General features: G+C 41.9%; 1 protein-coding gene across 1 annotated transcript; it reads right to left on the bottom strand.

The window, feature by feature from the left end:
- Positions 1 to 7684: 7684 nt before the first annotated feature.
- Positions 7685 to 16046, bottom strand: GCM1 (GCM transcription factor 1). The gene is made up of 5 exons (XM_031552590.2): positions 15795 to 16046; positions 14192 to 14444; positions 12751 to 12863; positions 11641 to 11769; positions 7685 to 9031 (listed from the first exon to the last, which is right to left on the bottom strand). Exons 1-5 carry the CDS (start codon positions 15894 to 15896, stop codon positions 8507 to 8509), a joined length of 1122 nt encoding a protein of 373 aa, XP_031408450.2. The 5' UTR covers positions 15897 to 16046; the 3' UTR covers positions 7685 to 8506.
- Between the last annotated feature and the right edge of the window lie 7237 nt (positions 16047 to 23283).

Here is a 23283-nt window from a genome sequence, read left to right as displayed (position 1 = left end):
TGGTAACATGACTTGTGTAATGGTTTGCTTGAAAGAACCAGTTAACGCTTTGCCCTACGTCTATTTTTTTCCCCAGAGTTTATCTCCTGAGTTCTTAAAATAGTGTTTAAAACCACAAGGCCTTGATGGCGTTGGATTTGGAAAAGAAGCTAGAGTCTGTTACTGAATGGAAACTTTGGAGATGCATAAAATGGCACTTTCCCTTAACTAAAACATATTTGAGCTCCGGTGATGTATCCCACTTAAGGGGTCCAGATACTGCTGTGTGACCATTGTTCAAGGCAGTAAAAAACAGACTGTGAAGTTGCAATAGTGTTGTTTTTGTGAATCACACACCCTGGGTGTACAGGTAGACAAAAGACATGAAATGCAGCTAAGATAATGTTTCTACGTATCTCAGGACTGACAGCCTATTTCACCAACTGCATGTATTCTGGTGTTTTCTGACTATGTAGCACGTCTGCTAACTTAGCATTAGAATGTTCTGTGATGAGTAGCTGGGTAAGTTGCAGCACTAAGAGAATTAAGACTTGTGAATCCCATCAAATTAAATCACTTCAGTGTGGAAAGCCAAGGTAAGTAGACATTTCTTCGCACGTTCTTTCTCTGAATGAATGAAAATTCTGCCTGATTTTGTTTGTTTTTGCAAAGGAATTTTCTTATGGTTTTTTGTTGTTGTTGTTGTTGTTGTTGTTTTCTTGCCCCCAGAGCAGTGGTACTCTGCGGGTTGTTGAAGCTTAGTAACAAAGCTAAGCTTTGGGATGCAGCTTTCTAATACGTATTTACTACTACACGTGCAGGAGAATGATGCTGTTTTGCCATTAGGTGGCATACCGCAGTTGAGAGTTTCCATTTGTGCTGAATAATATTTATATTTATTTTCCCTTATAGCTTCTTCAGAAGTTGAGAACATTCCAGGGAAAACAAAAAATGCATCAAGCTGTAGGTTTAGCCCACTGGGCATTCAGCTCCTTAAGTTCCTGCCAGTCAGATGCCCATGATAAAACAATGGAACGGGAAACAGGAAAGCTTGCTCTTCAATGGGCTTCTAAGTGTCTGAATCTGAGTGGAATTTTAAGGCCCAAGTTTGCTTCCCAGACACCAGGAGAACAGCTTCCAAATGAGATCCAAGGCATCCAACATGCTAAATGGGAACATCCTGATGCAATGAAAAATGGAATGCTGTAGAGAACACAGCCACTAGAAGAACATTTTTAAAGGTGATGCTGTGGGCTGTCTCACTGCCAGAGGAATGCAGGAAGCTCCTTCCTCCATTGTTAAGAAACTAGGTTTACTTGCCTATTAATGTATGTTTACAGAGGTGCTAGCATCTCTGATACAGCTAGCAGTTGCAGTTATTAAAAAACAAATACAAAATACTGGACCTCTTTCTCATCTTTTCCCTAAAATCCAGTATCCTTGCCTCCTGACTAACTTCAACTGTGGTCACGCAAATAAAGTGACTGGTTTCAAAGAACAGGGAACAGACAGCTTGGGAGTGGTGGGATTCAGGGCCTCACTGTGTAGGAAAAGTCACAAATCTCTGCATAATATGAGGGAAATTTGAGAAACAATATGAAAGTAATTATCAGTTACTGTTTTCATACACTGGGTTTTAGGTTATTTTCTTATCTGACCTATGCGAGTGGCTACGACAACTTCTAGAGCAGCAGTGTCAGAGATCAAACTATAGACAGAACTTAATCTCTTCAGCACTATGTTGTGATGTGCAGGCTGAACGGTCAGTCCTGGGCCACCTGCCGTCTGCAGGAGTGCCTGCAGAGCTGCCTCTGCACCTCTGGGGGCTGCTGACCTGTGCTTGGTAAGTAATGTGCAGGAGGGTCTGACTGCACCAGGAGATACTTAGTGAAAACTGTATTGAAGCTGAATGCAAATGATTTTTTTTCCTGTAAAGCGGAATCGTTCCTTGTACGGGTTAGTATAGGGATGGGTATCGTTGGTCTGATTGTTCCTCAAATGCTTTTCCATTTTTTCTCAGCAGTATGTAATGTGGCATTAATGCACAGCTCATGTCAGTGGATACTTCTTACCCCAATTTAATACGTTTTTAGGTGGGAGATACCCAAGGCAAAGACAGCTCCTGTTATGAAACGTTCCAGAAGGCCTCTGAAATTCAGGGTATTTCCCAAAACTTCTGCAGTTCATTTTCAGTAAAAGTCAACGTAAAGGTCTTTCATTTGTTGTGGATAATGCGATGTCTGACTGAAATGACAAATATGAATACAGTGGGTTGGTTCAGTCAGTACTGCCTGGAAATTTAATTACAGGGGGAAGAAAATATTGAGTACCTTTAAACTCACCTTGAGTTCATGCATCAGTAATTGACAGTGTCTAGACAGATGGTGATCTGGAAAGTAAAGTCTGGGGAAAATAAACGTGCAGATATTAAAGTCAGCTGCACTTCCCAGTGGCAATGAAGTGGAAAGAGCTTAAGTGGGGGGGTGGGGGGGGAGGGGAGGAGTGATAACTTCTGTAGCAGCCACCAAAGCAGTTGCCAGCAGTTCCATGTGGAACCTCCTCCCTCACTAAGGACTGTGTCTTTTTGAACATTTCACATAAAAAAACCAAGGTCTGTAGAACCTGAAAAACTACAGCAAAAAGCAACCTGACAATAAGGTGAATATCTATCTGGGTATCTGCAAAGCCCCAAATCAAGTTTTTCTTCTTTCCTTTCCAGGGACTCTAATTTAGAAAGGTGTGAGACCCAAATTGGATTGTGGATCACAGCATGTTTCTACCATCCCTCACTGGAGCAAAGCAATCACAATGGGATGCACTGCTGATCAGTGTGTGATCTCTGAGCTGTGCAGTAGCAGTAATTCCGATTACCCTTTTTTTTTTTTTTTTTTTTTTCAGAAGCCTTTGTGTTACAGATACGTTCAGGGCGGTGCCCAAGCCACCCATTTTGCAGACGGAGATGATATTGACCTTCAGGAAGATGTGTGTGAGCTCAGCTTTCTCTTGTTATGCTCCAGAGCTTTCCAGAAGCCTAGGGCTGGGAGCAGGCTTGACTCTTCTAGTAGACAAGATCCAGACACAAAATAACTTTTGTCTTGGAATCTGAAGGAGAGTTAAGCTTGGTTATGCAGCTGCTGCTGATTGTGTGCAGGAACAGTGAGTTTGGTGGTGGTAGTTTCAAATTCCTACAGCTCTGTTCCTACTATGAGCAAAGAGCCTGCATTGTTAGGATAAAGTAAATCAGGACTTTCTGGATCACAACTTTGGCTTAAAAATTACATTCATTTCCTTGATAGAGTTTCTCAGAAAAACTACCTCTACTGACTCTCGCTTCTAATGCCACTTTGCCATTTGCAGTGCTGGGATGGTAGTGTTTCTGGAAAACAACCTGAGCAAGGATTTCACTTACAGGTTTTTTTGCTCCCTTGCTGTCTGTGCTTAGCTATCAACAGCACTAAAATAGAATAGGAGTTGGAAAGGCTATAGTCATCATGGAAATGGAGGGACTAATTTGTTGGAAAAAAGACCATGTTACATAGTTTATCTGGACAGTGACAGCCTCTTGTAGTAGCAGCATTGTCTCTGCTGCATTTACTCTTCAGTGAACTGGTAAGAGATTTGCTTGGATTCCCAACCCTGTAAATGCAGATTGATATTTAGCCATCTCCCTGTTAGTCTGACAGTTCTCGTTAATAACTCCTGAACTTGCTGACCAACTTCAAAATAAATTTGACCAGTTACACAGTTCTCATGCAAATGCCCACAGATTGTGTTCAAAAGTATCTAGAAAAACTTGAAGCTTATTGCTACTGAATGAGGTTTTCTTCTTACTTGAATAGGTCATCAGAGAGATGAACCAATTAGAAACACTGAAGTGGTCCCTCGGCACCCGAGAGGAACTTTGTTGGGAAAGCATTAGTTTTACAGGAAAGAGCTATAAGATGGAAATAAAACCAGAATACTCTTCACTTGGCCTTGAGGGAAAATCTCTGCCTCCAGAGACCCTGCTCTGCTGAAGGCAGTGGCCAAGTGCTGGGTGTCCTCCTTGATATCACACTCTTCCTGTCACTGCTGTGACTTGTGCAGAAGAAATCTACTAGTTTGGCAAACAGCTTTTCAAGACAACAGTATTTACAGTATCCACAGAAGTTTGTTTAGTTGCAGCTGTATGTATGGCAGCTGTGCCTCACTGCTGTCAGTACATGTGCGTGGCCTAAGCATTCAGCATCTCCTGTGGAAGTACCAAGGAGATGGTTACTCACTAGCCTCATGGCTCTGGCTTTTGCCTGACAGTTTCCATCAAGCACGGAAAGCAGCAAGCAAAGATGACATCGCTTGTACTGTGCTTTGCATTATTTATGACTGTCTTTAGAAGAGCAAATAGTGCAATGCTTGATGACAGAAGACTTAAGTCACACCACTGATGGTACGGTTGCCAAATGATGTGAAGAGCTGCAGTTCAAATCTTGGCATAACTGATTTTGACAAATGAAGAACACTCATAACCAGAGACAAGGCCTCCCAGCCAGTTTTAGCGCTTTGTTTACTGACTCGAAACAGAAGGAATGAACTCAGTGTGAAAAGCTGGTCAAAGACCTTCCTGGCTTGCCCCGTTTTCTGAAGGGCCTGTCTGTGCCTCAGGATCTGCTTGCCATCCAGGAAGTCATCCTGTAGGTCACAGAACTCAAGCACCCAATGAGGAGACAGCAACTGCCTGATTTAGAAGAGCTACATCGGATACTAAATGTTCCTAAAATCACAGAATGGCTGAAGTTGGAAGGGATCTCTTGACATCCCTGATCCAACTTGTACTTAAGGGACACACAGAGCAGTGGGCCCAGGAACTTGACCACGTGGCCTTTGAATATCGCCTTTTTGGCCATGTGGATGCATTGATATCTCATGTTTAACTTGATGGTCACCAGGACCCATGGGAGCATCCTACCAGGACTCATAGACTTGTCATCCTGCACTGACGGCAATGCTTCCTTGCATCTGAAGGTGAGCAGTGTTGAAATTTACTCTGAGGAAGACAAAACCCCCTGGAGCCTGGGGACTACAGAAGCTCTGGGAGAAGGAGGCACTGTGTTGAATCAGGATGTTGCACAAGAGCCAGTTTCAGACTGTTTAGAGTATTTGGATGTGCAGCATTAATATCCTACTCGTGCTCTGCTTTGATTGCTGATTGCTTCTATTTATAATCAGATATCATCAGAGTTCCCTTCACTTCTTCCTCTCAAATAGACTGCACCACCTTCTCATCCTCCTCCACCTTTCCTGCCTGCCTGCTGAGTCCCACCATAGAGCTACTTCTACATTTTGTTTGCGATAAAGTAAAAGATTATGCGGCTTCATTCTAACTCCTTGGTCATAACTATCTAAAAAGCTTCAAATGACGACATCAAAGAGAAGCAGAGCAAAATTTCCGTGAGTACCTGATGCAGTGCACGTAGTACACCTCACAGAGGCCAAGAAGAAAGAAAATCGTTGATAAAATTACTTGGATTGTATCCCCCAGAACTTACTCTGCACTTGTTTTGTTTAAAATCAGAGAGAAAGCTTTTAGGAGTGTATTTTAGAAAGCAGCCCATTATCTTGCATATAGTATAACCTCAGTCTGACAATAGAAAGAGGAGATTTTGCATCAGTGGTTAAAAATGAAAATGTCTGATTGCATTCTTACTGTAACTTTTTTCACTTGCAAAGTTAGAGAAGGCTAAAAGAAACTGTGCAGGTCAAATCCCTCTTTGGCATTCCCATTTCCTTGTTAGTGTGATTGATACAGAAGCATTTCTTTTCCTTACAATGATATTTTCAAGATAAGTTGGAGGTGTCCGGTTGCTGCCTTATATCTTTATCTGATTATATGCCTATATTTCATCTTTAAATTCTGCCTGATTAAAAAAACCCACAAAAACAAAAATCCCAGCACCTACCCAAAACTGAAAAAAAAAACAGAAAAACAAAAACACTAGCAATACTATATTTTTGTGAGACATAGCTTGGCTGAGTGTATGATTCTGAGTAACTTTTCTACAGTGACTCTGATGTGCCGTCATGGATCAAAGTATCTGCTTAAAAGCAAGCACTGGGACTACTCCCGAAGTATACTGAAGGCAGGGCTTCCAGAGCTGGGTCCTTGGGAAAGCAGTGAGTGTAGTTCATCCATGCCATGCAGTGATATTCACAAAGCCAGTACAACTGTCTCAGTGTTCCTGATATTTTCTTCAAATTGCAGGATAAAATGTACCCAGTACTGTCTTTCACCTCTGATTTCTGTCAATGCTCACAGCTGGGCACAATACCTTACAAATGTTTAAGAGAGAGTTACCGCAGAGAGATACAGACATTTCTTTTCACGCATTCTAAATATGTTGTGAAAAGTTGTTCTTGCAAAGGCCGCACCTGGGACTTGTGTCTTCATATTCTGAGCCAAATGGTTATAAATGTGGCACCATACTGATCCAACGTGTGATTGCACCAAAAAGGAGGGAGCTGCTGCCAGCACAGAAATCTGTGCAACAACATGGAAAGGTCAAACTGACCTTGACAGCATGCAAGCCTGTGATTATTTAACCCGAGGAAAATCAACTGGTCATCCTGTGTTTCATTTCCCTCCTTTTCAAAAGGCACTTTTGAACACATTTATCTTGGAAAATCAGTGGGATACAGCAGTGGGGCCAGCTGTCTCCCCAAAGTGTGGTACGGTCCCAAAGCCTGGGTGCATGGGCTCATGAGCAGGAGCTGCATGATGTAAGGAATGTGGGGGAAAGGCGAGACATATGTCAGGCAGAGTTGGTGCTGGTGTGGCCGGTTGGGCAGCCACAGAGGAATGTCAGCTATGGGACATGCAGCCCCAAGGGATCTGCCTGCCCTTCCTGCATCTCACCTCTTGAAGCACCTGTGCTGATGGCTCTCATCGATTTCCCTTTCACTGTCTTGGAGGTGAAGGATGTTCATACCCTTGACATTTCTTCTTTGAGACATTGATCCAAAGGAGCATAAAATACACACAGAATTGGGAATTGACGTGGGATTGGCATAGTTTGGTGAACTGACCCTCGTGTATGACAGGCTGTCCTCTTGTGATCCACATTTAGATTTTTTCCACATAAAAAATTCACTACTCAGCCTTTGTTTCACAAACATGTTGAAACATTCTATAAATATAATTTGTTCCAGTCTTGTAAATGTCTTTAAATTCCATCTTTCACAGTGAGAGCAGTTTTCCTATAACTGATGTATTCCCAAGTGATAAACAAAAAAAGATGGAATCTAAAAAGTTGAAAACAAGCAGAAAAAAAAGATGAATCATAGAATTGTTTGTATTGGAAGGGACCTTTAAGATTGTCTAGTTCTAACCCGTCTGACCTAGGCACAGACACCTCCCTCCCACTAGACCAGACTGATCAAAGCCCCATCCAGCCTGGCTTTGAGTGCTTCCAGGGACGGGGCATTCGTGACCTCTCTGGGCAATCTGTTCCAGCATCTCACCACCCTAACAGTAAAGAATTTCTTCCTAACATCTAGTCTAAATCTTCTCTCTTTCAGTACAAAGCCATTTCCCCTCATCCTATCACTACATGTCCTTATATAAAGTCTCTACCCAACTTCCCTGTAGAAGTCCTTCAGGTACTGGAAGGCTGCTGTAAGTTCCCATGAGAAGACCAAATCTGTTTTGATGGACAGCAGATATGCCATGGTCTGAAGTACTGTGAAGTTTTTATTGCCACTGGTTTTGTAATACTGTCCTCCCAGACTCATCTCAATAAAAAGTTCATTTTGCCTGGGCATGGCTTGCTCCACAGGTAGGGCTGGTCAGGACTTACAGCACTGTGTCTGACTTCAGGGGCTGGTATCATGTGAAGCCATGGAAGTTGGGGGAACCAGACGTAGACATGGCTCCAGACTTAGCATCCCTCAGCTCTTCCTTGCAGAGATGGCAGTGGGGGCATGTACTGGGGCTTTCTGCTGCATGGTATTAGATGGTGGCCCCTGAGACATGGTCCAGAGAGTAAAGACATTGGGAAAATCAGATTAAATTATAGTAGAAAAGGTAAAGAAGCTTTTGCCAAAATTCTCAAAGCTGGCCACTAAATTCAGGCAAGAAAATTCATTTTTGGCACACTACTTTTTTAAACAGATTAGGGAACTGATATCTCCTGCTGAAATATAGATTACAGAAGTGGTTAAAACACAGGGTGATATGCAGGAAAGGATGCTGAACGACTTCTTACCAACAGAAATTGGCTGAAAGAAACAGTGAGGCACCTTCTGTACATAAATGTGTGAAACTAAGTCAGGCGGTACAGTTACAGGTCTGGTGCCATGAAATTCTGCCAAGCTGCCTGGTAGCAACTAGGGTAGTTCGTAAGCAGAGATGATGACTTTGTTAGATTAATAAAGTAGTGAGGGAAAAGAAAGAAAGTAGAGAAAGCTCTGCAGGCATAAAAGCCCTTCCTTATGTCTAAAAGCAAAGATGCTGCCCATTGGCGGAGGTGCATAGAGAGAGAAAATGTTAACCCAGTCACCGTAATGGGTACAGGTTACAAAACAAGTTGTTGCAGTAGCTGGGGTTCACGCAGCGCCTTCCTTCTTCCGCGTCACCATAGCTTCCCTTGAAGAGCGCTGGGAGCTGCTGGTGGTGCTGGTGTGAGCCCTGCAGGCCGGGGCCATGCTGAGGCAGAGGGTATGATGGAGGAGGAAGGCTGTAGGCTGGAGGAGCTTTTCCCTCGCAGGATTCCTCTCCCAGAGGGCCAACACTGGGCCTGAGGGGATTGTGGCCTCCCTTTGTAACCGGCAGCACACCAGGGATGTGCAGGGGGCTGCTCCAGGCCTGTGTGCACGAGCCACCATAGGCAGAGTGCACTTGGCCTTCCACATGCTCCGCGGCTGCCGTTGGATATGGCGGCTGTTCCACGCAGCAGCCTGTTGTCTGCTGCAAGGAGCTTGTGCTTAAACATCCCCCAAAACTGGCAGGTAACATACACTGGTCCGGCTCGGAAAGGAGCAAAGGCAAAGACTTCTGGGTGGGCTCCTCACCTGTCAGAGACTTGGGAAAGCAAGGTGAGGATTATTGCAACACAGCCCAGACTAGCAACTTTAACCAAAAAGCAGTGAGTGCATACAAAAAAGGCATTAAATTAATGCAGGGAATAAACAGGCACGGCAGCAGGACCTCCTTTTAGAGCAGAGCCAGGGGTTTTGGGGGCAAATCTAGCAGGGGCTCTGAGCTCATGGTTCTGGGCTTGGCTCACTGGTTTTCAGATAAATTCTGTTTTAAACAAAAAGGATCACTAGATCTCACATTCACAGCTACCAGGATATACTGAAGGAGCACCTGAAAATGAATGCACTGAAATACTTTTGATTCCATAGAATTTAAGTTATTTCAATGGAGCTTGGAAAATATACAAAATATTATTTTTTAAATGGTTGTTTCGAAGTGTTAACTGACTATTTTTATTATCTTTATTTTTTTTTTTTTGGCCATAAACTCCTCTCATTGGAGGAGGGAGCAGCACAGTGGAATTATTCTTCAGAGTCATTTTTTTACCTGGATATTTTGCAACTTCTTTAAATGCCTTAATTATTGGATTATAATTTTACAGTATTTAATTCCTGTCAGAATACTCATTCTGTGCTATCATTTCTGATTAGTACTTACAGATCTCTGCTCCTTATAATACTGCCTTTGTGTCCATTTAATTATAGTGATTTTCTGACTTGTTAACTGCCAAAGTAGAAAAGCTCCTTTCAACTGCTCTCCACTAACCATGAGAAGAAATTCCAGTGACCTAATTTAGGACCAGCACATCTTCAGCTAAAAATCAGGTGACGCCATAGAGAAAACATTCTATATATCACTTGCTCTGTTTCGGGCCCATATATTTTCTATGGCTCTCCCTCCTCATTTCTTCTCAAAACATTACAGGCAAATATTCTATGGAAACTCCTCTCAGCTTCAGCAATACCAATTGCATGTGAGAAATTGTTGTATTACAACTGGTCATAGTAAACAAGAATATCATGAGTTATTCTCAAGTTCCACTCTGACTTCACGAAGTCAGGCCAGCTGACAAGTAGGCCATTAATTAATTAGATAGTTCAGTATTTATTAAATAATTAGATACTGAAGACATTTGTGATCTGTTCCTACTCCTAGTAAAATTTGAACTCAAAACAACAGGACAATGTTGTAGAAAGAGATGGACAAAGATTCTTTAGACATTTAGGCTCAGATATAAAATTAAATAAGCCACAAGGCTCAATAACATTTCCTAGATGAAGAATTTCCTAAGTATCTTCCTCATTTCTTATGTGTCTTCCTCAAAAGGACAGAATTAAACTAATATTATGAGAATCATTGTTTCAGTCTTTGTTAAATAGTAACATGGAAGTTTATTTTCTCTGTTCCCACTCACCTGTGTCAAGAGGTCACTGTCAGCCTGTTGTGTGTTTTCCAACTGTCCCATCCCAAATTAGTGTGTCATCATGAGAATCACACCTAAGTTCTGTTTGTTAGTGTCCTTCTGCATATTACTAGTAGAAATAGCTGCAGCTTTTAATTTCATATTCCATTTAAATGGGTTTAACTTCTGCTGACTTGTAAACTACTTTGTGAGCTCTGGATTCCCCTCCTCCCTCACGCATTTTAAGGAGTCCTTCTACATTTTGTCTAGTTATCTTTTATATCTGTTGATGAAGGGGTATGAGCACTGTCCTTAATGTGGGGCTGGGGAGGATATGTCACCTCCAGCACTTCAAAAGACAAAATGCATGTGAAGACGAGCTGTGTACAGGTGGGTGTAACACAATCTTTGCAAGGAAAGTCACTAAATGCAGCCTTACTTCTTTACCTTCTGATTCCATCAGGCACACAGGGGTCTATAGGACCTCTCTAGCTGGTCTTTCACAAGAGCTTCCACTCCCCGCTGCTTGGGCAGAGATTTGTATATCTGCCCTGCTAATGACAGTTTTGTTTTGTCCAGATACCACACTCAGTATGAAACAGAGATATAATATAGGTAATACTACATAGTATTTATGGCATTCAGAAACTAAATACTATACTCTGTATGCACACACATACACAAATATTCCTCATGAGCCCAGTTATTATCAAAAAAACGTCCCAGTTTTTGTGTTCATTTGTTAAATTTTCTCATATTAAAAGTTCAATCCATTTAAAACCTACTAATATTTTCCTTCGATGTCAATACAGAATTGAACAAATACCTAATTACTTTATTCCCAGATTTGTTTATAAGTTATCTCATTTCTGGAGCTGCACTTATACTTGTAGGAAAATTTTCTAAAGGCAACTTGTGCATTTTTAAAGAAGGAAAAAGTTACGTACATGCCATTAAATAAAATGAGGCCAAGAACTATTTGCAAGCATGAGTTATATGGACAAAAACCGTGCCAAGAATGATGTGAATAGTGACGTGATAGCCTTCCAGCCCTGCCTCCAGCCCAAAGAGGCTCTGACTGGGGAATGCCAGCAGCAGACTCAAGACAGCCCTGCTCCTTCTGTACCTGGCAATGGGGGAATGAAATGTAGAGATATAAAACCCATTCCCACCCAAAGACAAGGTTCCTCATAGTTTTGCACCATGGATCCCTTGCCCTGCAATTTAATTTGTTGATAATAAAAGTTACCTTGATCTCCTGGAGCCTTATTTGTGTTGGAGAAGGTGGAGAAAAAGCTGTGTGCGCTTTCTGAATGGATCTCCTTGCTTCTGCTTCTAGTTTTGTTTCTGGACGTGGATGGTCATGAGCCCCTTTGGACTTGAGAAAGGAATTGTGATATTTAGAAACAGACTTGTTATTAATCTTAAGGGAGTAGGATTTTTTTTGCACAGGCCAAAAACATACACATGGCCTGTTTTAATGCTTTGTATTTAATAAGACTCATTTAATTTGGGCTCAAGTAACAAGCAGATGACTGCTTCACTGATGAAGTGTGATAGGGCAGAAATTCCCTTAAATCATGAAGCATTATACCACACTGACATGCAGAAGAGACTCCCCAGACTGGAGACCCAATCAAAGCCACAAGGTCAGCTGGATACATTGTTCCTGCAGCTGTTATAATTCTTCTTAGATGTATTTAGCAGAACATTAATTTCTATTAGCTCCCACAGAGATTTAATATTATTTAATCTGCATGTAAATGAAAGAGAACTATAAAGACTCAGAAGACTAGAAGGCAATGCAATGTGTATGGTACTAAACTAGGTCTATAGCTTCCAAAAATAGTTCCAATTATTTAAACATTGGATATATTGTTTTCCAGGTATAGGTCGAGTATAATGCAGAGATGGTGTTTTTCATACATAATCCCTTGGAATAGCATCATGTCTACACAAAGGTTCCCGGCAAGGCTGATATAAAGTGGCATTTCTGATTCTTTGATAATTATTTGTTTCCTATATATGAGGAAAAATACTTCAAAATCAACAGGCTCTTGGGGGACCCTAAAAAAAAAATGCTGTGAAACTATAGAAGCATAGAGTAATTTAGATTGGGAAGGACCACTGGGGGTCTGACTCATCCTCCTGCTCCAGCAGGGATGCCCTCAGTTAGCTCAGGTTGCTTGGGAACTTGCACACTCATTGTGAAAATTTTTGACCTTACAACTGCATTGTTGACATATTCCATGACCTTTATTTGTTGGAACAGGAAAATCTCCTTAATCAATACATTAAAAAATAAAAATAAAAAAAAGAAATCTTTAACGTGCATAATGTAAGGTAATTTTATACCAACCTGAAAAAATATGAACTTGCCTTCATGCCTCCAGAAGTTGGTGACTGGGTAACCCCCATGGCCTCGGCAGGAAAGGAGCCGCAGGGGTCCGTTGCAGTTTGGACAGCATTTCCCTGGAGAAAAAACAAGGGGAAGTATTTCCTATGTAATGCCAGACAGGTAAATCCCATCTGGTACAATGGTTCACTTAGGGGTGGGCTGCCACTTCTAGGTTGGGGCTTAGAAACTGCACTGAGAATAAATATGAAATAAAAATAAAAATAAAAATCAAACATAAATATAAACAAACAAATAGTTACATTTATTCTGTTTCATTATTAAATATAACTAGCAAAGATTATTTCCATGGTTAGTATGGTCAGCTAAGAGCTTTTACCTTCAAAGGTCTTAACGTTTTTCTTTCAGTTCTTGAAAGTGCCTGGAATGTCAGGTATGCTTCGTGTTGGATTTTTCTATAGGACGTCTTTCTGACCTCAGTGAGTGCTCCAGTAAAACCTTTCTTTAGCTAAAATGTTCAATGGTTCCAAAAAACAGTAGCTCTATTGAGGAATACAAAAGAGCTTGAAATACCTAAATGAAGGATCATTCTCCAGCTCATTTTCTCTGTTTGTACCATCTTGCTTCTGGCAACGTGGCCATGAGGCCTATCATAGAATCGTAAGGTTGGAAACAACCTACAAGATCATCTAGTCCAACTGTCCTCCCACCACTATTGCTACCACAAGCACTAAACCATATCTTGCAGCTCCTCATCCAGATGCCTCTTGAACACTGTCAGGGATGGCGACTCCACCAACTCCCTGGGCAGCATTCCAGTACCTGACCACTCTCTGGGAGAAAAAGTTTTTCCTTATGTCCAACCTAAACTTCCTCTGGTACAACTTGTGGCCATTTCCTTGGGTCCTGAGAGAAGAGGCCAAACCCCTCCTCATCACAATCTCCCTTCAAGAAGTCATAGAGTGCAATGAGGTCTCCCCTGAGCCTCCTTTTCTCCAGACTAAACAATCTCAGCTCCCTCAGTCGCTCCTCATAAGACTTGTCCTCTATTTGCCAGCCATTGTAGTTAATGAGCACTGTCTTTCCCGCAAGACTTCTGCAAGTTACTCTTAGGCCAATGAAATAATGAAACCAACACTCAGGTCAGAGGGCCTGAGAAAGCTGCAAATCAATCTCAAACCATCTTCCATCAGAAAAAAAACAACAACATACAATCGTAGAATATCACAAGTTGGAAGGAACTTCTAAGGATTATTGAGCACAAAAGGAAACAAGCAAACAAACAACCCCCTCTAATATTAAGAAATGCGAAATGCAGTATTCTAAGAGTTGTATTTGAATACAGAAATGGCTGGGTAACCCAAAGAGTATCCTCCATTTTGATTTGGCTTATGTGGTTTCACTTATTAGCTGCCACGTAACGAGCAGCCATGCCCATACTCACTCTGCTGTTTTTGCCTAGCTTTGTCGCATATGGCTGGCCTCAGGTAGATCTTCCTGCCATCCAAGGTAGAACAGTCGTTGCCACAGACCACAACCCCAAGGCAGGACTTCTTTAAGATACGAGAGTTGTGGTTGTTGGTGTTTCTCATTGCCCAGCTACTGTGGTGCCTCTGAGCATTTTTATCCTCTGAGCTGTAAATATGTTTTACGTAGGAATCTGGCCATTCCTGAAACCAGTCTGTCTGTCTCACGTCCTGAAAAGAGACAAAAAAGAGACAAAAATGTTAGGCTAAAGGAGGGCTCATGTAAGAGCCTAGCATGGCCTTCTGCTGGGTTTCTCCAAGTCTGGGTCACTCCAGTACAGCAGCAGCAGTGTTGGTTGGCAGCTCTCTCATGCCGAGAGCATGGCACGGGGAAGGCAGAAAAAATGAGGCTCCTCACAAGCCCCAGAGAGCCAGGAAGGGCAGGCTAGGAGGCTTGGCGTGTGGGTTCTGCCTAGTGCAGAATTGCTCCAGGGGACTAAGATGGGGTACCTGACATAAAATAACACATGCTGTTCTGCTTTGCCCTTCAGGTCATGAAAGCAGCGTTATTCTGAGTCATCTGGCTTGATTTAGCTCAGCTCACTGGAAAAAGGGCAAATACAGAATCAAAGTGAGGTTATTTGCACATCTGCAGGTCTTTCATTCATTCTGGATTTTTCACCTAAAAGTGCCATGGAAGTCTTTCGCAGTGATTTTTTGAAGTCCAAAACCAAAGGTCAGGTTTTATTTTCAACACTGGTGAATGACCAGAAAAAGCAAACAAAAAAAACCCCAGAGACAATACTGTAAGGAACAATAAAAGAACAAAACATCTCAGTGGAAAATAAAATAAGACAAATAACTAATTACACAACTCTTTTATTGCTACAGTCAACATAGTAAACATAAAATAAAAGCTGTAAAACATGAAGCGTACCCTCTGATGGTTTTTGAGGGAAAAGGTTGATCATAACAAAGGTATAAGAACTGAACAGGACTTTACTTAAAATTGCTGTTCCCAGCCACTGAGAGCCATTATAGTAGTAAAAACACGAACTGTGAAGATAAAAACTGCTGAGCACCCTCACTCGAGAGCATAGAGAAAGCTATGGGGGAAGCCTCCAGGCTGAATGCAGGTGAAGGTGACCTTGGGGGAGGAGGTGGCCTGGGACATGGAGGCTTTGAGCGAGCAGCAGTGACACAGCACAGAAGAGACCGGGATCAGGTAAGAGGGCTGGGTTGGAAGATGAAGGACAAAGCTGGATGGCAAAGGAGCCTGGAAGGAGGAATCTGGCACATACAAAGATGTCTTTGATGATGGCTTTGAGGCATCATGAGGTTTGAGGTGTGGGGTGTCATGGGTTTTCCATGGAGTACATGGGTATGATTTTTAGGTAGTGGGACCAGAAAAGGATGGAAAGACCATTTTACAGGATATTCTCTAGCCCTTCAAGCAAAACATTGTCCTATAGCTCAGGGTGACAAAGAGCATAAGTGCAATGAGGCAGAGACCAAAGAGAGAATTCTGAAGTGGAGAAGATCGATCAGAATTGGGTAAATTTCTAAGATGCAGACACATACCTGGGGAAGTTTGATGTCATTGATATCCCAACTTGTCATTTCTCCATTTCGGTTCGCAGAGTCCTCCTGCTTCATAGCAACATTGTCCGCAGCCTTCAGCATTTTTGAGATCCTTCCTGAACTTTGCAAGAAAGTCTCTACCGGCTGCTTTTGAAGTTGTCAGCACTCTCAAGCAGTTTACAACCAGGAAGCTGTTTCCCAAAGCAAAATGATAGAGAGGCTGCTCATTAAAGATAAGAATCAGTGTTCTTCTGCCAGAAAAACTTGTTCCATTAAAAGTTTTGCAAGCCAGCAGTGTAGTAGAAAGTATAGCTTAGAGATAGACCATGATGTTACAGAGGCATGGTGAATAGCAAGCAAATCATGCTTTTATCTGTGTTATTTTACAAGATTTTCTCTCCCACCCAATCATGTAACTCTGTTCACAGTCTCCTTGTACTGAGAGATCCCACTCTGTCTCTCAGTATTTTCACAGTCAAATTAATCACAGGGCTCTTTGAATCACTGCTCATTCATTAGATGTTTCACATACAACATGTGACAAGGGTGAGAAGCAAGAGCGTACTGCTGCAACACTCCAAATAAGAAGGCTCTCAACCATTTCAGAAACTATTGGCATCTGAGAACTTATCAACTGCATGAGGGAAGTGTGGAGAAGGAGGCTGGGCTACCTGCATGTTTGGCACCATTGCGTGCAGGGCTTTGAGATGAGGCTGATTCTGAGAGGGCACCACAGGTTCAAATGAGATGTTAGACATTAGGAAAGGGGGGGTATTGTGGCCTCAGAATACAAATGGCAGTGTGAAACATCAGGTCCTCAGTTATTTCTATATTGGATTACAACAGAGGTGGAGTTGGTAGTCAGGACAAACAAAACATGAGCTGCATTGGAAAACCAAGATGAGTGTACTAAATAAATGACTCTCAACTACTGTGTGCTCTAAAACATGAAATGAGTTGTTACCTAATCCAAAATGGCAGTCCCGCTGCTTTTAAAATAACTTTTCAAAATGAGATGTCTTAGAAATTGACTTCTAATTTCCACCTTATTAGAGAATATTTTTTTATGTTATATTGATAAAGATAAAAACATAATTAAGTATTACCTTAAAGTGTAATGAAAGACAATAATAGTTTCATGATATTAAGCAAAAAATCCCAAATTTACAATGAGTCATATATATATAGAGCTACTGCTGGCAAAGGCTGAAAGAGCAGCAAAAAAACGTGAGTAATAATTACAGGATGATGCAACATATGACTTTTTTCATTACTATTTATGTAGCTTAAATTATAACTGAGATGTCTCAGCTTGATAAAATATGAGTTCTGAATTGGTCTTTGGTTTTTCTCCTTCCCTTCCCCCTTCGTGTTTAGAAGGGTAATATATACAGTACTTATTTCACAGAAGCCTAAATTAACTCGTGGAAGTGACTGAGAGATCCATATAGGCAGTTCAATAAGTGCAATGCATCAAACCGAAAGCAGCCCAGGCTGTTACACTGCAGAAAGCTTGAATGGAAGGACTAACACATAGCACTGTGATACTGCCAGTTGTAGAACAGCGTTACTTTTTTTGCTTACAATACTGTGCAGAAAGATCAGTCCTTTCCAGAAAGAGAAAGGGCTCAGGGCGCACAAAATCCACAAAAGCTGGACTTGTTCACTCTAGAGAAGATAAGCAACAGCCCTATAAACCCTATAAATTCTGAAATCCAGAAGGGTGCAGAGGAAGCAGGGGGTGCTTTTTGTTGCAACTACCCAAAAACCTGGAGGGCACAGAATAAAAATTGACAGCTTCAAAAGAGAAGCAAGGAAATGTTTGTCATTCACTGTATAATTAATATCAGCTGATCTGGTGATGGCTATTTCCTCTTCATTTCCCACGTTACTTTGGATCTTTGTGTTATAAGTACTGCTGGTATTTCTGCAGTATGTTGTGAAGATTGAACAGTTAAGACTGAAAAAAGATAGGAAAGAAATAATATACAAAGAAAGATCTGCTCTTTATTACTTCTATCTGTGTAACATCTGAAATATGTTAGCATACATTTAGAAAGATATATCTCATTTTTTACAGCTTACGACCGTTCTTCACTAGCAAGGATTATGCTTTTTTGTATTCTCCTTAGAAGCACTTGGTGTTGGCCGCTGTTAGGAGCAGATTTATGTATTTATAAAAGAGATTACGTGTACTAGCAAGCGTCACAGTATCCAACAGCTTGAATTTTAATTCAACGTAATCTGCAAGTTCTCCTTTGAAAGGGTAGTCTTTCAAACTGCAACCACAGATGAATCATATGTGTTCTTCAGCCATCATCTGTGAGAACAGATCTTGGTCTGGAGCTGTGAGCAGCTTTTTGCAGCCTCACAGAGCAGTGCCCAGCAAGCAGCCACCTCCACATGGGCTATTGCTGCCTGTTGTTTGGTGCCAAGCGCTGATGGAAGGTGAGAGCTGGAGTGCTTGGATGGAGGCTGCTGCAGGGTAGTCACCAGGTCTGGCTTCTTGCTTGTGTTATTCTGCTACCACAGAGAAGTGTTTCTGTCACTGCCACCATCAGAGATCCCCTCTCTGGTGCCATCTGTCAATGGTGACTACCTTTCCTTGATCTCAGGAGCAGACGGAGGCCCGTTCCATGTCTGAGTTACCTGTCCTGCCAGTGGTGCCCGTCTCACTGTCTTCGAAGCCTGCATTTGTGTCCCGCTTTCAACCTCGACAATGAAAGGTTCTCCTTGCTGCACGTGTAGGAGCTGTTCTAGCCAGATGATCCCTACCAACCCAAGCCATCCCATGTGCCTTACAGCCAATGCAAATGTTGGTTCTCATTGCTCTCTCGTCCTCCCTCGGTCCTCCTTTCATTACTACTGAGTGCAGTGCAAGGAGGTGACAGCATAGTACTAAGATGCTACAGATACTCCTTGTGGAATAGTTCTTTAAATTGACAGGAAGATTTGTCTTCTTTGACTTTTTTTCCCCCCCTGCAGTGACATTCAGTAGACTTTAAAATACCAAATTTATCCACAGATTCATCATTCTCATTTGATCAACTGTGGCAGCACAATGGAACAATCTGATTAAATTCCCAGACACGAAGCATAAACTTTCTAAAGGTAGACATGTCATTGGTAGTGAGAAAACAGTTAAAGGTCCATGAAAAATGTGCTGGGGATGCTTCTTATTTTGAGAAAACGGGTATTTTGTCCCAGGTGGCCCCAACATGCTCCCAAGTTGCTACCTCTGTACTTGACGTCATCTGAGATGCTTACATTGCATTCACTGCACAAAATTGCCAAGAGACAAGTGAAGGCTTCTCCACTTAATAGCTTGCAACAACTCCGGTTTTTCCTTCATGTCAAGAGAAGGACTTTTCAGCCTGTTGCAGTGCTCTCATTTTTCATTTTTGATGTACTTTCCTGGCTCCTTCCAGTAGGTGGGTGCTGTTGTAACCATTATCTACCTGCCACGTGAGCTTCATGCCCACACAATTGTGTCATATAGCATAAATACCTTTGCCAGGCATCTTGGTTTGCCCCCTTGAGGAAATCAGTATTAATCCACTTGTGGGATAGCTTCCAAACAGCATTCTCAGCTCTTGACCCAGGATGGATATGAATTACTACTTAAAGAATGTTATGAATAATATAAGAAGAATATTTGGAGACTGAGATCTTTTTAGGGATCTCTTTGAGATGCTTGAGTCTAGAGTTTCACTGCGTGTCCTGATAATTCTTTATTAAAACTTTGAGCTCTAATGCTTTGACAGTGAAGGCCAGATTTCTTATTAGCTTTATTAATCACCTTGATTTGTTTCTCTTACCACATTAGACAGTCTGAAAAGCAGGTGATGTGTGTGGACATCTGATTTACTTCACAAGGGAAAGCTATTTCACAGATGCACAAATAACACAGTAATATAACTGTATTAATATTAGGATACTTTGGTGGTAAAAGTCTGAATCTTTTGTTGTTTTGCTTATGTAGCTTGATAGCTTTACAAACTAGTTCTCCTTTTTTTCCTCAGGATCACAAATTCCCCTACTCTTACTGAAATAAGTGGCTTCTGTGAACTACCCAAAGTTTTAGTTGAAATGCTTTCCGGAGGCCTTACACTCATGTGCTGTAATAGAGTAGAGACAATAACATTTTAATTTAGTGAAAAAATGGATTTATTGCATGGACATTGTGATTACTTTGCTAATCTTCTCAGTCTAGTGCCTTCACACATATCACATCTTGATTTTATATTCAGTTTCTCATCTTGTTTGTATCTGGTGCAAATGCATTTTATTTCTTAGTTCTTCACAGCATGAACATTACTTACAGGCAAATCACCTTATGGATTGATGCTTATGCATTGAACGTGGTCCTGTTTTCTTCCACACAATTTTGTATTTTTCCCTTTTCTTAATCTGAAGAGCAGATTAAGAGTTGCCTTTCACATTGCAATACTATAGTGCAATGGAAAGTACAGCAATAAGAGTAGGATGGCAAAGTCCTAGGCTACAGCAAAAGAGGACAAACCCAAATACAACAGTCATAGACACAGAGACAAAGGAAGAAAAACTGCTTACCTCTGGAAGGCCTCAGATAGGCAGGGATCTCTAGCATGTTACCCTTGCTTTCACTGCCAACTCTGAAGTGAGGTCTGGGAAGGGGTGGATCCTACCTCCACCCCTTCTGGTCACTCAGCAGCATTGCATGCACCTGAGCTCCCTTGCCTTCCCACCAGGTGGTCAATCACTGCTTCAAGCTGTGACTCAGCATTTCTGCTACACGTGTCCATGCACTCCAGAAGAGAAATTTGGTATGTCATGATGATTATCATCTTCTCTGTTCTTTGTAGGAGATGACTTATTTCTAATATAATCTCTGACAGCCTTTTGTTTTCTTTTCCAGGGTCAGATGGAGTATCACCCCTGATGAATCCAGCCTCAGCTATAGATAAGTCCAAAATAAATTCCTATCAGTTATTCACACCCAAGCTTCAGATCAGCCACTGTTGCTGATATAATCATCTGCTCAGTGATCCAATATACACACACCATTCCAGTTTCTACAGACTACATCTTGTTATGGATTCATGTTTTTGTGCAGAAATTCTAAAACTTTGACAAACTTGCTTTGTTATATATTCAAAAATGAGTGGAACCTTTCCACAGCCTGAGCAACTGGAGGAACACCTTGTAGGAGAAATAGTTTCCTACTAGTTGTTTGCTTCGCTACAGGGCTTAGCTTGTGTTGCCGCTGAGAAAGCAGAGCTTCTCTTCCAGTTGAGCTCCTTTTGATATGTAAGAGATTGGTGGGAATTAGAACACAGATAAGAGATCAGGACTTTTTCAGCTTTGGAAATGCCAGATTATGCTTGGCTATCTATTTGACCCCAGACCCTGTCCCTGTAGCTCTTAGGAGAGAGGCTGCCAGCTGTGAGTGCAGGTTCAGCAATACACTATAGCCTTTGGAGAAGCTTTCTCTTTCATTCCTTGAAATCCCTCAGCTCCCTCCATATGCCTCATTGGCTTCATCTCATCCAACTAAAGCTGTTCCAGTATATTTTATTCAAGTGTTTTCCCCTTGGCCTTCACAGCAACCCCAGCAAAGCTCAGTGAAGGCAGGAAGACTAGTAGTCCTGGATACTTGATATACTCTTTAGTTCTGACTTTCCCTATTTAGACTCAACTAACTCAGTTCCATTTGCAGAATAAAGATTATGGTGTGAAGCCCTCAAGCAACCTGAATAAATTTTATTGAAATCTGTGTATATCTCTAGTTGTTGGTTGGGTATTGGAAGTTGTACAGGGTGCTCTGCTAATGTTGGTTGGCTGTGCTGGATGTAGTGGTATCTTGCACCACATCATGACAAGGAGAGCGTCCCTCTGCCTTTCCACCCAATTTGATGGATGTCTGACCAACCTTGCTACAGAAGTCCATCCACACAAGCAGCACAGTATTGCAGGCTGTTCTGAATCTGCTTGGAACGGACCATTACCCTGTGTTTGGGAGTAAATACAGCACAGTTTCCAGCATATCTAATAGCAGAGTGCAGCAATTTACTGGTAATCTGATGACATGTTCCAGTGATGCCCTACGTATTTGCTGTCATGCTGCTGCACAAACTGCAGTGGGAGTTTGATAAGAATCACTGGCTTTTCTTACACTTTGTTCTCAGCATAAAAGGGAAACACTGTCTTTCATTTTCTGTTTTTCACTTATCAATTTGTCCTTCACAGAGAGGAGTTGCAAGTGTTTTTTTTCTGCACAGGCTATTGGTGAATTGAAACCCCTGGATTAAAGCCACTGCAGCCTTAATAGCTGCAGTGTGTGAGGAGAGTGCTGTGCAGTCCTTGTCCCACAGATATGGGGAACCTGCTGGTGATATTGGAATGGAAAAACAGAGACCAAGAAAAAAGGTATGCACAACCCATGCTTTCTTTTGCCAAATCTTGCTTTGCCTTGAATAAAGAATTCAGTGCCTGCAATTCCTGATGGATTCCTATTGTAGACGGCCTCCTATTGCCCTAGATACTGTGCACGTTTTGGCCTTCTCCTTTTGTGCCTCCCACAGCACAGGTGATATGTCAGGAGAGTCAAGAAACATATTTCATGGATAAGCATTCTTCAGTGAAAATGTGACCTGTTTTTTCTAGTAAAGTGTTGTCCATTATTGCTAATACCGGAAATTCAGGTCCTGCTATGAAAGGCAGTGCAAAGCTGAGAAGGGTGGCAATATAGCAAGGAAGAAAGGGCTTGATGCAAAATGTATAAATACATGTATAGATGGATGGATGGACTGGGGTGTCCACAGGTAAGGTCTAATTCGGACAAAATGCTCAGTGATGATGGGCATTTTGTTCTCTTTGCTTTCTTTAGAATCTCAAGCTGTTAAAAAATGTAGAGTTGAGGACAATTTAAACAAAATGGACATCTACACATGTCTGGAGACTGGATGGGATGCACCCAAGGACTGAGGGAACTGGCTGACATCGCTGCAAGGCTGTCTCTGAAAGGCTGTGGTGGCTGCAGGAGAGTCCTGATGACTGAGAAGAGGCAGACATCAATCCTGCATCTGGTCTGGGACAACCCCAGACATTCATGTGAGATAAACCTCAAAACTCTCACCCCAAAATGCTTCTCATTTTCCTATTAACTAATGAGATGGGACCATCTCATTTTCTTGCTATTGGCAGTGTAACTGTCTGATGAATCTTTATTCCTCCGAAGCCTTTCTTCACCAGGTTTGTGATTCTACTGAATGACCCATGCTTCAGCTCAGCCAGCCTTCTAACTCAAATGGAAGACTCATGCGGGGAGCCCCACAGGCCATGTTTGTCTAGGTTCTGTGGTTGTATTTATATCTCCCAAACTGAAGGAAGCAAAGTACCAGTGCTGCCATTCAGTTCACACCAGAGACCAGAGGCCAAAATTACTTTTCTGCTGCTTTCTTCTAGCTTTCTTTATAACCCTTTTTTTCCTCCCTAGCTAGTTTCTTCT

The sequence above is a fragment of the Meleagris gallopavo genome, chromosome 2, assembly GCF_905368555.1.
Source record: "Meleagris gallopavo chromosome 2, MGAL_WU_HG_1.1, whole genome shotgun sequence".
NCBI classification, from domain to species: domain Eukaryota; kingdom Metazoa; phylum Chordata; class Aves; order Galliformes; family Phasianidae; genus Meleagris; species Meleagris gallopavo.
This window is presented reverse-complemented; position numbering and strand designations above follow the sequence as displayed.

Excerpts from the sequence above, each read along its gene's own strand:
- GCM1 (XM_031552590.2), bottom strand. The coding sequence starts at position 15,896 with ATGCTGAAGGCTGCGGACAATGTTGCTATGAAGCAGGAGGACTCTGCG. Across the intron at positions 12,864-14,191 it reads AGCTAGGCAAAAACAGCAGA|GGAAATGCTGTCCAAACTGC; the intron begins GTGAGTATGGGC and ends TTTTTTCTCCAG. Across the intron at positions 11,770-12,750 it reads GCAAGTTCATATTTTTTCAG|TCCAAAGGGGCTCATGACCA; the intron begins GTTGGTATAAAA and ends TCCTTTCTCAAG.